The sequence below is a fragment of the Pecten maximus genome, chromosome 1 (genome assembly GCF_902652985.1).
Source record: "Pecten maximus chromosome 1, xPecMax1.1, whole genome shotgun sequence".
In the NCBI taxonomy this organism is placed as follows: Eukaryota; Metazoa; Mollusca; class Bivalvia; order Pectinida; family Pectinidae; genus Pecten; species Pecten maximus.
This window is the reverse complement of record NC_047015.1, coordinates 4219757-4236761: the sequence shown is the minus strand read 5'-3', so window position 1 is coordinate 4236761 and position 17005 is coordinate 4219757. Positions and strand designations below refer to the sequence as shown.

General features: G+C 35.6%; 1 protein-coding gene across 2 annotated transcripts in view; it reads left to right on the top strand.

Moving 5' to 3' along the window:
• Positions 1-7423, top strand: part of LOC117322827 — a 40605-nt gene extending 33182 nt beyond the window's left edge. For both annotated transcript variants that reach the window (XM_033877774.1, XM_033877779.1), the window contains exons 13-15: positions 1807-1898; positions 3097-3171; positions 4563-7423. In XM_033877774.1, the coding sequence (XP_033733665.1) occupies positions 1807-1898; positions 3097-3171; positions 4563-4652 (257 nt within the window). In that variant the 3' untranslated portion in view covers positions 4653-7423. The remainder of the gene's footprint in view (positions 1-1806; positions 1899-3096; positions 3172-4562) is intronic.
• Positions 7424-17005: the final 9582 nt, after the last annotated feature.

Below are 17005 nucleotides of genomic sequence, written 5' to 3'. Positions count from 1 at the left end.
ACACATGTAGCGAGTATGATATAGTAATATGTTGTGGGATGTCACCAGACACATATAGCGAGTATGATATAGTAATATGTTTTTGAATGTCACCAGACACATGTAGCGAGTATGATATAATAATATGTTATGGGATGTCACCAGACACATGTTGCGAGTATGATATAGTAATATGTTGTGAGAGGTCACCAGACACATGTAGCGAGTATGATATAGTAATATGTTGTGGGATGTCACAAGACACGTGTAGCGAGTATAATATAGTAATATGTTGTGGGATATCACCAGACACATGTAGCGAGTATGATATAGTACTTTGTGAGAGGTCACCAGACACATGTAGCGAGTATGATATAGTAATATGTTGTGGGATGTCACCAGACACATGTAGCGAGTATGATATAGTACTTTGTGAGAGGTCACCAGACACATGTAGCGAGTAAGATATAGTAATATGTTGTGGGATGTCACCAGACACATGTAGCGAGTATGATATAGTAATATGTTGTGGGATGTCACCAGACACATGTAGCGAGTATGATATAGTAATATGTTGTGGGATGTCACCAGACACATGTAGCGAGTATGATATAGTAATATGTTGTGGGATGTCACCAGACACATGTAGCGAGTATGATATAGTAATATGTTGTTGAATGTCATCAGACACATGTAGCAAGTATGATATAGTAATATGTTGTTGAATGTCATCAGACACATGTAGCGAGTATGATATAGTAATATGTTGTGGGATGTCACCAGACACATGTAGCGAGTATGATATAGTAATATGTTGTGGGATGTCACCAGACACATGTAGCGAGTATGATATAGTAATATGTTGTGGGATGTCATCAGACGCATGTAGCGAGTATAATATAGTACTTTGTGAGAGGTCACCAGACACATGTAGCGAGTATGATCTAGTAATATGTTGTGGGATGTCACCAGACAGATGTAGCGAGTATGATATAGTAATATGTTGTGGGATGTCACCAGACACATGTAGCGAGTATGATATAGTAATATGTTGTGGGATGTCACCAGACACATGTAGCGAGTATGATATAGTAATCTGTTGTTGGAGGTCACACGACACATGTAGCGAGTATGATATAGTAATATGTTGTGGGAGGTCACAAGACACATGTAGCGAGTATGATATAGTAATCTGTTGTTGGAGGTCACACGACACATGTAGCGAGTATAATATAGTAATATGTTGTGGGAGGTCACACGACACTTGTACCGAGTCATATAGCAGTCTTTGGGAGGTCAGCCGACACATAAAGTATATCAAGTTATATAGTGATCTGTAGAAGATCAGCTGACACATAACGAGTTATGGGAGGTCAGCCGACACATATATCAAGTTATATAGTGATCTAGGGAGGTCAGCCGACACATATATCGAGCTATATGGTAATCTAAGGAGGTCAGCCGACACATATAAGGAGTTATTTGTAATCTAGGGAGGTCAGCTGACACATATAACGAGTCATGGGAGGTCAGCCGACACATATAACGAGTCATGGGAGGTCAGCCGACACATATAACGAGTTATGGGGGTCAGCCGACACATATATCGAGTTAATTGTAATCTAGGGAGGTCAGCCGACACATATAACGAGTTAATTGTGATCTATTTGAGGTCAGCCCACTAATGTAGCGAGTGTACAGTGTATCATTCAGCTTGTTCGTCTTTTTATGGCCGTTCAATGATGCTATTGGATATCCAGAAGATAAACAGAGATATGTATTTAAACTACTTGTCAATAGGTCAATTACCATATTCTCCTATTTTAGATTGTGAAGAAGAGGAAGTATTGGTGTCCCCCAAACCACCACAATTGGTTGGTAAAAGAGCAATACAACAAAACGACACAAACACCAAACAGGTATCTATTGACTATAGCTGAACATATGAAACAGGTGTGAGTGCTGCCTCAAGTAGAAATCGTATGAGATATAGCAATATGCATTTATTAAAAGTTTGACAGATCATTCTGTACCAAACAACTACAACAACAATTACGATCAACAATTATTTAAAATCCAAACATATCGTCACCAGCCCTTAATGTCTTACCTGTATTGTCACGTGTCATCACCAGGTCCTAAATGTCTTACCTGTATTGTCACGTGCCATCACCAGCTCCTTGATGTCTTACCTGTAATGTCACGTGACATCACCAGCTCCTTGATGCCTTACCTGTATTGTCACGGGTCATCACCAGCTCCTTGATGTCTTACCTGTATTGTCACGTGTCATCACCAACTCCTTAATGTCTTACCTGTATTGCCACGTGTCATTACCAGCTCCTTAATGGCTTACCTGTAATGTCACGTGACATCACCAGCTCCTCAATATCTTACATATAATGTCACGTGTCATCACCAGCTCCTTAATATCTTATCTGTATTGTCACGTGTCATCACCAGCTCCTTAATATCTTACCTGTAATGTCACGTGTCATCACCAGCTCCTCAATATCTTACCTGTAATGTCACGTGTCATCACCAACTCCTTAATGTCTTACCTGTAATGTCACGTGTCATCACCAGCTCCTTAATGTCTTACCTGTAATGTCACGTGTCATCACCAGCTCCTCAATATCTTACCTGTAATGTCACGTGTCATCACCAACTTCTTAATATCTTACCTGTAATGTCACGTGTCATCACCAGCTCCTCAATATCTTACATGTAATGTCACGTGTCATCACCAGCTCCTTAATGTCTTACCTATAATGTCACGTGTCATCACCAGCTCCTTAATGTCTTACCTGTAATGTCACGTGTCATCACCAGCTCCTTAATGTCTTATCTGTAATGTCACGTGTCATCACCAACTCCTTAATGACTTACCTGTATTGTTACATGTCGTTATCTATTTGCCTTTAAAAGTACCTGTATTATTCCATACCTTCCTTTCCTGTGCGCTGATCAAATTACTGATACTGACTAATTTATTGTACACAACTAAGATAACCAGGTGAAAGTTGCCTTAAAATATGTGAAGAAATTGACAAAATACCGTCTCCAATGCATAACCGACTACTTGTTAATTTTTTTTTATTATTTACTTTTTGTCAGAAAACAGAAGAGAAAAGTGAGACCAATAAAAGAACTTTTAAAAAGATGAAAAATCCCTTTAAAAAGAAAATTGATGTAAGTATGTCGTAACTTTACATTTTATTGGCAACTTAATATGTTAACTTTATTGCTCACACAAATGTTCATTGAAATGTAAGTCAGTTGTACGCTGTATTATTCAGAACTCCTGGCAGTATTTGGTATTAATCTCTTACCATTATCTAACACAAAACACTTCATTGATCCCTATAGATACGTCATACCTTAGACTTTCCCTGTTTCTACACATTTGGATTAACAAATAACACGTGATCACATTCCATCTTGAGGTGACCTGTGTGACAACTTTACACCAGGAAGATCAACACATCACCATTCATTTGAATCGTTTAGGTTGCTGTCCTCAAATATGCGTGCGCTAGATTCTAAAGAACCCTTTTAAACGTTTGTATATGTGACTTCTATAGGATAGAAAATAGAAATAAAGTTTTAGCGTACAGAGTGTCTTATATTACGTATTTGTGTCGTGCTTATCATAGTGATAACTTTGGTTTGTTGGTACGAATAAAATCATCCGGTAATTATGCAGGGCCTTATAATACAGATCAGTTTTAACTTTATTTGAATAAAGTTGACCTAGATTATGGTAATACGGTATATATATCCCAGTACACTCCATAGTTCTCCGTAGTATCTAGATGTTTGAACCCCCTGCTAAATTCTTATTACGAGGCCATTTAATAATCATCAATGAAATTTGACTAAATTCGGTAAAAAAACATTCCACCAGGCTTTGTTTTGATATTAAATATTTTAATTTCTACAAGAACTAAACATGTACCATGTCTACTGTTATACTGTTTGATAACTTTCCTATTTTGAGTAATTCTGAGTCCGTAATGTGATGTCCGCGCTAGATAAAATTATAGTTCTGATGCCTTTTCAAAAATATATTTAAATAAAGATTTTATATCGTAGCAAGAATAAACAGTACGATGGTGTAAATACAGACTGTGTTTACGCCTTGTACAGTCTCAATCGAATCTGGATTAATCAAAATTGAGCTTATCTACACCAGGACATATTACTATTACCTATAATAGGTATCAGGTACCGTGTTCTACAATAACTGACAAGTATATTAATTCCTTTAAGCAAGATAACTTCCTTGTTAGGAAAAAAATCATTAAATCAACATTACTACCGTGTTTATTTGACAGGCGAACGATAAATATCAGCTGAATATGTGTGTATAAATCAATATCGACGAATTTTGTATGTGTTGTATATATACATGTAAATTTACATGCTTTGTTTATTTTAAACAAAAATTGCATTATACAACATATCGCCACAGACATCTTAATACTCGTTTCAATGTTTGATAATCATTCCCCTGGAATATAACATCGTTGTTCATTATTGTGTGGATTTAAATTTTAAATGACACCCGATTTATGTTTCAGAGACGTAAATCACTGAGAATGAGCCGGGTTCTTAAGGACAACAACGTAGTTGTACTTGCATTGCCAAGTAAAAATGATCTGTCGGTGTGATATATATTCAGATAATGCTGACAACATTGGTACACTTAAATGGGACCTCTTGTCAACTATGTACTGGAACACGTTACTTCATGACAAATATGAACACGGATGCATGATATATAACAAGATTTCAAGATTGTGAAATAATACACGATTTTATGTCAACATTACACGTGATTTCATTTCAAGATTATTAACTAATACATGATTTTATGTCAACATTAACGTGATTTCATTTCAAGATTATTAATTAATACATGGTGTTGTGTCAACATTCACGTGATTTCATTTTTCTGGATTGTGAACTTAAAAATGATTATATGTCATCATTTTTTACTCATATGTAATTTCATGCCAACCTTTTATATATTGAGTGCGACTTTTTGTCAACATTTCATTTACTGATTTTGTAAATTTATGTCAATATTTTATGTACTGATTATGTGAATTTATGTCAACATTTTATATCATCAGTAAATTTACAATGCACGTCAATATTCTATGTACTAATTATGTGAATTTGTCAACATTATACTGTTACTCCAACCTGGCGTCATGCTAACTTTGTGTCCTGATAATTATGTTAATAACATTTAACATGTACCTTGTAAATTATAAATCAGTTTATTATACCTATTATACCATCAGTCAAATAATATTTTGGCATTGAACTGGATGTACGGCGTGTACGTTATGATATTAATAAACTAACCTCGGTAAATTGGCTTTCAATAAGAGTTATTCTACAGGTTTGTATTCCAATTAAGAAGTAAGTCAGTTGTTGGAATTAAGGCGAGTATATGTATCTATGTCCTAGTATGTTATACAGTAAATATAAACCCTACATTACCCATACCCCAGTCTGTAATACTGTAAATATAAACCCTACATTACCCATATCCAAGTCTGTTATACTGTAAATATAACCCCTACATTACCCATACCCCAGTCTGTAATACTGTAAATATCAACCCTACATTACCCATACCCCAGTCTGTAATACTGTAAATATCAACCCTACTTTACCCATACCCCAGTCTGTAATACTGTAAATATCAACCCTACGTTACACATATCCCAGTCTGTAATACTGTAAATATAAACCCTACATTATCCATACCCCAGTCTGTAATACTGTAAATATAAACCCTACATTACCCATACCCCAGTCTGTAATACTGTAAATATAAACCCTACATTACCCATACCCCAGTCTGTAATACTGTAAATATAAACCCTACATTACCCATACCCCAGTCTGTAATACTGTAAATATAAACCCTACATTACCCATACCCCAGTCTGTAATACTGTAAATATAAACCCTACATTATCCATACCCCAGTCTGTAATACTGTAAATATCAACCCTACATTAACCATTCCCCAGTCTGTAATACTGTACATATAAACCCTACATTAACCATTCCCCAGTCTGTTATACTGTAAATATCAACCCTACATTAACCATTCCCCAGTCTGTAATACTGTACATATCAACCCTACATTAACCATTCCCCAGTCTGTTATACTGTAAATATCAACCCTACGTTACACATACCCCAGTCTGTAATACTGTACATATAACTCCTACATTACCCATACCTCAGTGTGTACTATTGTAAATATAAACATTATATTATCCAAACCTCAGTCTATTCTACTGCATACATTTGCCATGTATACAAGCATATTTATCTGTTAAATAACCGTGATGTTATTGTATGAACGTTTGCTGTATACCTACTGAGCATTATTCCATTATCTTATTTACAGTGACGTTACATACAATAATGATAAAACAAATGATTAAGTATTTTGACGTCAAATTTAAAAACGATTTCTTTTCCATTGATATTGAATCCTATCAATACCCCCGCAACGAAGTTAGGGGGTATACTGGAATCAGGTTGTCCGTCCGTCCGTCCGTCCGTCCGTCCGTCTGTCTGTAGACATATTTTGTTCGGGTAACTTCTCCTAAACCGATGGGCCGATTCCAATGAAACTTCACACACATATTAATGATCATGTGTAGATGTGCATGTCACTTTCTTTTTTCCAAAATTATGGTTGCTATGACAACTGGTCACTTTAAACAGGTTTTCCGATAAGAACCATAACTTTAAGTTTGTCCGGACAACTCCTCCAAAATCGAAGAGCCGATTTCAATGAAACGTCACACAAATGTAGGGGACCAGGTGTAGATGTGCATGCCACTTTCTTTTCCTCAAAATTATGGTTTCCATGGCAACTGATTACTATATTACTAGGTTATCTTAGTTAGCTTCTAATTTACAGTTCCAATTTACCAATGACTCGTGCAGATTGCGGGGGTATTAGCCATCCTGGCGACAGTTCTAGTTTTAACTTCCTATTTAACTTTTAACTGCCTGTACATAGTTCCGTTCGTGTTTGTATTTATGATAATAATATATGTTTGTGATATTATTCGTATTTCGGGTGTCATAATTATACAAGGTAATTTGTTATACTATAGTATATAAATGTTATATACCTATATTACCACCGGATACCTGATAACAAGTAATACAAAAATCAATCTTATGCTGCCATTATTTCATTAGCTACAACAATGCAATTCCGATACATATTCTTGGTTTTATTGATCGTTATGTAATATTAGCTTACATGAAATATAATACTGTTTTAGAAACACATGCAATATATTTGTACATTGGAACTAAATGTATTGAAACAATTGTAATTTTATGCTGTTACGTGTGAAGCTGATTTGAATTTAAGAATAAAACATGCCTTCAAGTTGTTTTGGTGTCAATCCACATTACATCACTGAGGTCTGTAAACAGTGTCTTCGTAAAGGGAGATATCACATATCTGTAAACAGTCTACATATAGGGAGATATCACATATCGGTAAACAGTCTCTACATATAGGGAGATATCACATATCTGTAAACAGTCTCTACGTATAGGGAGATATCACATATCTGTAAACAGTCTCTACATATAGGGAGATATTACATATCTGTAAACAGTCTCTACATATAGGGAGATATCACATATCTGTAAACAATTTCTACATATAGGGAGATATCACATATCTGTAAACAGTCTCTACATATAGGGAGATATGACACATCTGAAACAGTCTCTACATATAGGGAGATATCACATATATGTAAACAGTCTCTACATATAGGGAGATATCACATATATGTAAACAGTCTCTACGTATAGGGAGATATCACATATCTGTAAACAGTCTCTACGTATAGGGAGATATCACATATCTGTAAACAGTCTCTACATATAGGGAGATATCACATATATGTAAACAGTCTCTACATATAGGGAGATATCACATATCTGTAAACAGTCTCTACATATAGGGACATACTACATATCTGTAAACAGTCTCTACATATAGGGAGATATCAAATATCTGTAAAAAGTCTCTACATATAGGGAGATATCACATATCTGTAAACAGTCTCTACATATAGGGACATACTACATATCTGTAAACAGTCTCTACATATAGGGACATACTACATATCTGTAAACAGTCTCTACATATAGGGAGATATCACATATCTGTAAACAGTCTCTACATATAGGGAGATATAAAATATCTGTAAACAGTCTCTACATAATATAGGGAGATATAAAATATCTGTAAACAGTCTACATATTGAGACACATTACATATATGTAAACTGTATCTACATATAGGGATACCTTACATATCTGTAAACAGTCTACATGTAGAGATACATTTTGCAGTGTAAGTTTGATTTGATGCAAACAGGAAAAAACGTTAACTCAATTAAAATGATGGTAGTATAAGAGTACACAATACCTCTCCAAACATTCTAGTCGTAAACATTTTCAGAATGTCTCACCATGTTAATATACAATGTACATGTAAACTACACAAGCCATGTGCTTATTAGAAGTTATTGGCTCACAGCCGAATGCTATTTTCTAGTCTTGGTGTTTTTGGCACTGAGGATTTTGCAATTCTTTGTAATACATGCAGTGATGGATGTCATCCAGGATAGTGACGGATGTCCTCCATGATATTGACGGGTGTCCTCCATGATAGTGATGGATGTCCTCCAGGATATTGACGGGTGTCCTCCATGATAGTGATGGATGTCCTCCAGGATATTGAAGGATGTCCTCCATGATATTGACGGGTGTCCTCCATGATAGTGATGGATGTCCTCCAGGATATTGACGGGTGTCCTCCATGATAGTGACGGATGTCCTCCATGATATTGACGGGTGTCCTCCATGATAGTGATGGATGTCCCCCAGGATATTGACGGGTGTCCTCCATGATAGTGATGGATGTCCTCCAGGATATTGACGGGTGTCCTCCGTGATATTTACGGGTGTCCTCCAGGACATTGACGGATGTTTTATGAAATCCCTATTGAGTGAGACGACCACTAAAAATGGTACGTCAATAGATCATTGATGGTTCCGTATTCGTCGCCATTGTTGCAGTCATTTTGTAGAGGAGGTGTAGATATATCCTCCCACACAGCAGTCATTCGGTGTGACCAAACCTGCAATGTATTAGAAAGGTGTATTTAACCCAAGTTGGAAAAAAACGCGTTACAATGTACAAGCAAAACATCACTTATTCAATGGTTACCAATAAATGCAACCTCCTTAATGCAAGGATTCAAAGTAAATATATATATATTCATTGGTTTATCAGCATCACTGGATTAAACTGAGTTAAAAAGGATCGATACCAATATAAATAGATAAATAAAGACAACATACCTGCTCCACTGATTGTCTCCCTTTAAATACAGAAACACGACTGTAATCATCGGCTTATGTAATTGTAAAACAAAATACATGTAGATATGTAAGTATATGTATTTGTCATGTATTAGCAATCAGGGCTTGTTTAAGTTAGACAGCTCACATATTTTACAATAAAAAATCGATGTTGCCATTTCTAAAAACATTAACGTAAATATGACGTCAATTTAATGTCTCGACCCTCTGAATAACTGTAGTCTTTATATCTTGCTTTTAACTCTAAATTCAATATATTACATGACAAAGAATTTCCCTTTAAATGAACATATAGTTATCTGACCAAAGAGTGAGATAGACCTCGAGTTTGTCCTCTTTATTATAATCAAATTTAATACCTTTGACCCTTTTGGGTAACCACCTTTTTTTCTTGAACCAAACAAAACTCATTTATTGACAAATTACGTTCTAATCTTCTTGCGACGAGAACATGATGGATCTTACCCTAGTAGGAACTATTTCAATTAATAAATATAAATCAACAAATACGTCGATAGAATCACTACATAACCTCCCATAGACAAATTACCAGTAATATCTTTTCACTGGTATGAACGGGTTGCCAATCTTAAGTGATTTGTTGTGAACAATGAATTCTTAATAGATGTATTATAAAACACTATTCTCATATAGGGAACTGTTTCTTACCCCTGGGTGGTGTCGGCGGTCTGAAATTCGGATCATCGGAAGGGTCCTTTGGAATGGAAAACTGAAACAAGAGTAATTTTACTTAAGATGTTAATAGTCTATATTACAAAGACGACATATCGTGTATCACTATATAATATCGTATGGTAAGTTATACTTCGTGGTGGGATAGCTCCATGGGATGCACACTCGACTTTACCTTTCCGACCACGCTTGTTTTCCTCGGTAACTTTGATTTTTAATGCGAAACTAGCAATGATTTATCATACGTACCGCACCGCTGTCGAATTCCAACGCTGATACCCCTTAAATAAAAAAAAACGTTCATCCATCAGGTTTCACATAAAATATCTCGTAAAGCAATGTTCTATAACGGCTTATACGGTTAATTACACGATTGCGGTTGTCTCCTTTCCCTTTGTTAGGTCAACAGATGAAGGAAAAGTGAAGTCTTGTACGACTATCAACAAACATTCACTGTTTACAAAGTATATTTCTTTGTCGGTTGTCGTTTGTCCGGTAATTGATGTAAATGTACACTGCGGAGAGACCACAAAAATGATAGAAATATATAGTAATTTACTCTATTTACTTTACTTCTATAAATTAAGACGGATTTATGATTGAAGCTGCTTTTGATCAATTCTATGTTTTGCTCTTACATTTTCCTAATACAATTTGAAATAAACTTCATCTGTAGAATTAACACTATGGCTAAAACAAAGCGAACCGAGCAGCCCGACACTGCTGCTTTTAAATAATTTTTACTTGTGTGTTATGTGAAAAGAGAAACACCATGTTATATTCATAAGGAGCGTGATAAATTGAAGTATAGTGAACCCGTGTGTCAGCCTGCTAAACGCCAACTTTAATTGATATAGATAGGCCTGTCAGTTAATTTTATCAATACTTCTATATCATTGTGTATGGTACCTACCTCGGCGGCTGTGACGTCGCTCTACAGTACAATCGCTATCAGTCAGCTGGAAAAGTATACATAACAGTTTAAGGTCAAAAACGACGAAAAACACGCTTTTACGACAGCTGTTCTTGTGAACTTAAGGTCTGTGTAAAAGATTCATTATCAAAGTATACCTTCTCTTAAAGAGTAAAAATAATCATTATCGCAATTCACCTTCTGATCTTAAAGTGTGAAAACAATCATTATCACAGTTCACCTTCTGATCTTAAAGAGTAAAAACAATCATTATCACAGTTCACCTTCTGATGTTAAAGTGTAAAAACAATCATTATCACAGTGTACCTCCTTGTCTAAAAGTGTAAAAACAATCATTATCACATTGTACCTCCTTGTCTAAAAGTGTAAAAACAATCATTATCACAGTGTACAATGTACCTCCTGTATTTAGATAACATTAAAGAATACATATATATCTGAATTATCATTTTTCATTTGAAAACAAATCAGTTTACACTTTTTAAGACAAAATACACGTCAAGTAAGGTAAAAATATTAGTGCTACATAAAAGTTAATAAATGTCACCAGTATTTAGGAACTATTTGTAAAATCTGACGACTCAACTTTACTCTCTTTTACGACAGAAATGTCCCCAATCTTTAATTGCTCATCAAACTTCACTTAACATATTTTTGAAGAGTTTTTTATAGACTGTACATCAGCAAAACATTTCAATGATAAACTACAATTAGATTTTACACAAGCTAGGACCCCAACATAAACAATACGATGTGGTGTGGTATGTATAGAAATACCAATTAGTGTAACGAGTTTTGAAATGAAAGGTCTGTGTTAATATTTGTCATGGCCATTACAGATGTCGCCCTCCCAGATTTATTGAACATATGTAATGGAGTTGATCTAACTATGATTATATCATATTACAACATAATGAATAGTACACCTTGATATGAAACACTTCGGGTCTGACTGAGATAAATATGTCATACGCGTGCTATTTACCATTTCTGCTATATATCTCTCTTCTGCCAGCTTAGCGAGATCATAGGGTGTTCGGCCGTCCCTGTTCCTTAGTCGTTTGGCAATATCCACCCCGGGGTAGGTCAGCAAGATTTTGCAGAGACCAGAAAGTCCGTAGTGGGCGGCGAAATGCAGAAGCGTGGGATATAGTTTACCGATACGTAACTGGCTATCTAGATGTAATACAGAAGAGTGGGATACAGTTTACCGATACGTAACTGGCTATCTAGATGTAATACAGAAGAGTGGGATACACTTTACCGATACGTAACTGGTAATCTAGATGTAATACAGAAGCGTGGGATATAGTTTACAGATACGTAACTGGCTATGTAGATGTAATGCAGAAGAGTGGGATATAGTTTACCGATACGTAACTGGCTATCTAGATGTAATACAGAAGAGTGGGATACAGTTTACAGATACGTAACTGGCTATCTAGATGTAATACAGAAGAGTGGAATACAGTTTACCGATACGTAACTGGCTATCTAGATGTAATACAGAGGAGTGGTATACAGTTTACCGATACGTAACTGGCTATCTAGATGTAATACAGAGGTCAGGTACGTTATTAAGAGTATAGTTAATGAATTTGTCTTCGATGGGAACGATAAATAGCTGGATCCTAGTCGACACCCTGAAATACAATGATGTTATCGATATAGATTAGCTCATTTTCGAACCTTTGTTGAAATTATATCGAAACGCTGCCATAATAAATTATTTCCATTTAGTTAGCGAAAAAGCGGTTTCAACTGAACAAACCATTATGACAATAATTGCCTGTGACAAGATGGTTGATTGGATTTGAACGTTGACCATTTGTAAGTCTGTCTACGAAATCAGTATCTAATTCTTCCTTGCTCTTCTCCGAGACTCTCATGACATCACACATGAACGAAACTGGACTGACGACGTCAGAGATGATATCGGAGAACACCTCCATTGGGGATTGGATGGTCAATGAACAGACTCCAGCACATACGTCACCAACGTTCACTTCAATTTTCTTTTCGCCGTGTGTGATTCCTATAAAAACGGTAAACAAATAGATACATGTAAGTAATGCTATCAATCGGCTATAGCGTCGCGTGGAAAACTAGATAAGTAAGAACTATGAGGTAAGCTATGGTTGAGAGATCTTCTTTAATTATTAAACACATTTATTGTAACATAATCATATTAATCTCCTGTCCGTTTTAAGACTTGCTTTGGGAATAAAGTAAAATACCGTGTGAAGTACACATTGAATCATTGTAAAGATAAACCTACCTTTTGGTTTGAAAGAAAACATGGAGGCGTTTATACGGGTGGTGTCTATGGTGACGTCAGATCCTCGTTCATTTTGTACGGTAACTGTCACTTGTGTCGGGACGTCAGAACGAAACACCACATACACAGTGTCACGAACCTGTTTATAAAACACAGAGTCACGAACCTGTTTATAAAACACAGAGTCACGAACCTGTTTATAAAACACAGAGTCACGGACCTGTTTATAAAACACAGAGTCACGAACCTGTTTATAAAACACAGAGTCACGAACCTGTTTATATAACACAGAGTCACGAACCTGTTTATAAAACACAGAGTCACGAACCTGTTTATAAAACACAGAGTCACGGACCTGTTTATAAAACACGGTGTCACGAACCTGATTATAAAACACAGAGTCACGAACCTGTTTATAAAACACAGAGTCACGAACCTGTTTATATAACACAGAGTCACAGACCTGTTCATAAAAAACACAGTGTCACGAACCTATGTATAAAACACAGTGTCACGAACCTGTTTATAAAACACAGTCACGAACCTGTTTATAAAACACAGTCACGAACCTGTTTATAAAACACAGTGTCACGAACCTGTTTATAAAACACAGTGTCACGAACCTGTTTATAAAACACAGAGTCACGAACCTGTTTATAAAACACAGAGTCACGAACCTGTTTATAAAACACAGTGTCACGAACCTGTTTGTAAAAAACAGAGTCACGAACCTGTTTATAAAAATATCAATGCATGTAATGTGTTTTTCAAAAAGAACAACAGAACGGTTAATTATGTTTTTGAAATACAGTTTTAGCATACATATCGCTAATTTACAGTTAATTATTGAACTCGAAGCTTTATGTAGAATTATCATGTTTGATGTGGTATTTCTGTTCCAATACTTTAGTAAGCAATGCCGTAACATAGCATGTTCATGTATTCACACTTACCGAACAGATTGTTCCTGGAACAATACGGCACAGTTTCAAAGTTGGCGCGGAATTTCGCTGTTCCACCAACTCCAGTACATCCAGAATTGATCTCTTGAATGATATTCCTGAAGTACCAATGTGTGTCACTGGCCATTTCGAACTCATCTGGTATTTGTGTACCAGCACACTCCTACATTCATCCATGTCGAATTGTTTGGGTATCATCATAATTGTTTTCCTAGCAGTCATAAAAACATCAGAGAAATAACCTTCCTCGTTCTCCTTGACAGCCCTGATAAAGTCCGGTGTCATTATGATGGTGTTGACAGTGAATCTAGTGCGGACATCATGGTCTTCTTTTGCACGTGCAAGGATACTCTTGGAAACTGTTATCCCCAAAGTATCACTACTTAACGTTTTATATAAAGTGTCCGCGATATCAGCGCCATCATCCTCGTATATAATGTGCACAGTGTCCTTTGGTATTAGATCTGAAGCTAAAACAATAACATCTGTACTCATTGTTTGTGTCCTATACCATATTTACGTGTATTGTTTAAGTTATTTGATATCTAGTAATCAGTGAGATATTAAAATGCATATCAAATGAAAGAAGAAAATGATTTATATTAAACAATAATTAAAACACTTTTTATACTTATAATGATATGTGATAAAAACTTCAGAAAGGTTCATAAGGTATGACTTTCTTCATTGAAAGTAATCACTTTGTTTTCTGTCATTTTACAAACAATTTACAGAGTACGTACAATCTCAATCATTATCAATCAGATAGTAGTAATTAGCATTACCTCTATTGCTCGACAGTCGTTTCTTCATTGTCGCATGTCCTTGTCCATCTGTAACAAAGTTCGCTTTAATATAAAGCAATAAGAATAAAATGTTGTACCTATGACAGACCTTACTGTTATAACATCAGAAAGATTAAAAGGATCTTAACCCGAGTGTAGGGTTTTGTGACTGGCCAGCCAAAGTCTTTCACGAGGGTTGAGGTATTCCTGACAACGATATAGATCCACGTTAGATTATTTTCTCACTAACTGTGCATAAAATGTAACAAATCGTAAGGTGTTGTGAATCTCTCCCATCGCGCACTTATGGAAATGTGTGTAGAAATTGACGACGTTATCAACAACGTGGTAACGCTACATAAAATGATGACGCTACGCTATTGCGAGGCGTCATAGTGCGTGTCTGCTGTCTACCCCTTCCTCATGTGAAATCGATTTATCCCACCTCTAGCTATCACGGGATCACCTTGTGAAGCATGTTAGAATATAATCGTACACGGGTCTGTTTCGTGCACAGGTATAACTCAAGCCAGCTTTAAGTTTTCTTTTTAAAAACATGTACTCAACTAGAGAGAATTTTCCGAACTGAACTTATATATAACATATATATACTTATATTTTTAAGGCGATCGTAGATCCTAATTACCTTTTGTCTTTGATGGGAACTGGTTCATTGTCAAATAATCTGGATCATCTGAAAAAAAATCTGTTTAATCTTAGCAAAAGCAAATAGATCAGGATGTGATAACATATTTCACTGTCGTAGCACATAGTGACGATTTATACCTAGCTGTAGATATACTGATGCAGTACTATTGTGTTAACGATGTTATATAATATATGCGGTATATATTGACACAAATATATATTTGTATACTACAACGTCAACACAGGTAAGCCGAGTTGTAGATATACTACAACCTCATCATAGGTAAGCCGAGTTGTAGATATACTGACACAGATATATCTATATACTACAACGTCAACACAGGTAAGTCGAGTTGTAGATATACTGACACAAGAGATATATATATATACTACAACGTCATCACAGGTAAGCCGAGTTGTAGATATACTGAGGTACAGGCTTAGGTCGTATTTTTTTCTCCAAGGGGAAACTCTTTTTAAATAGTTTTTTTTATATCTACAAAGGAACACTGGATTGAATAATAAATCGGTTGTTTCTTGGTTTATGCCTGACTCCTTACATACATATCATTTAGGCTCAGTCCAGCGATTGCGGTTTTTTGTTTAACATTTGGTGTACAGTACTTTTAACATACTGTATTGTGTTATAACTAAAAGTTTCTTAATAAAGGTAACTGTGTGATGCCCCTTATCGTTATTTTTTCTAATTTTCTCTTTATAGATTTTGGAATATTTCTATTCTGATCTGATCAGTTTCCCATACAACATCCCCATATTATACTTACGTCCTTGTAAATGATGTTATTGATTTCCCTTATATTTAAATTTTTTACAATATTTATTCTTCTATGGGATTAACCATCATATTAGTTATTATGACGTGTCTATTGACCACCACAACATAATGATAAATGAACGTATAAGTGTTGATAGATAACTTCTCTTTTCCTATTTTTTGGAAAGGGTACAGAAACTCAGTGGGTGTTTCTTCTTCCTACGAGTTAATATTACTTCGATCACACTGGTACATGCTTAAATGTTTCGTAAAACCCTCGGTTCAAAATCTATCTTTTATACCATACGAATGTAGGTAAAATATACCAAACCCTATCAGATACCTTACTGATATACAAATAAAATTATCCATTCCTAAATCGCCTTGACCTATGACGTTTGGTTGTCCTAGTCGATTCATTATCAATATCACACTTTGAATGATGCCGACTGCCGACGAAAATAGCCTACCACACACATTTTCGAGAGG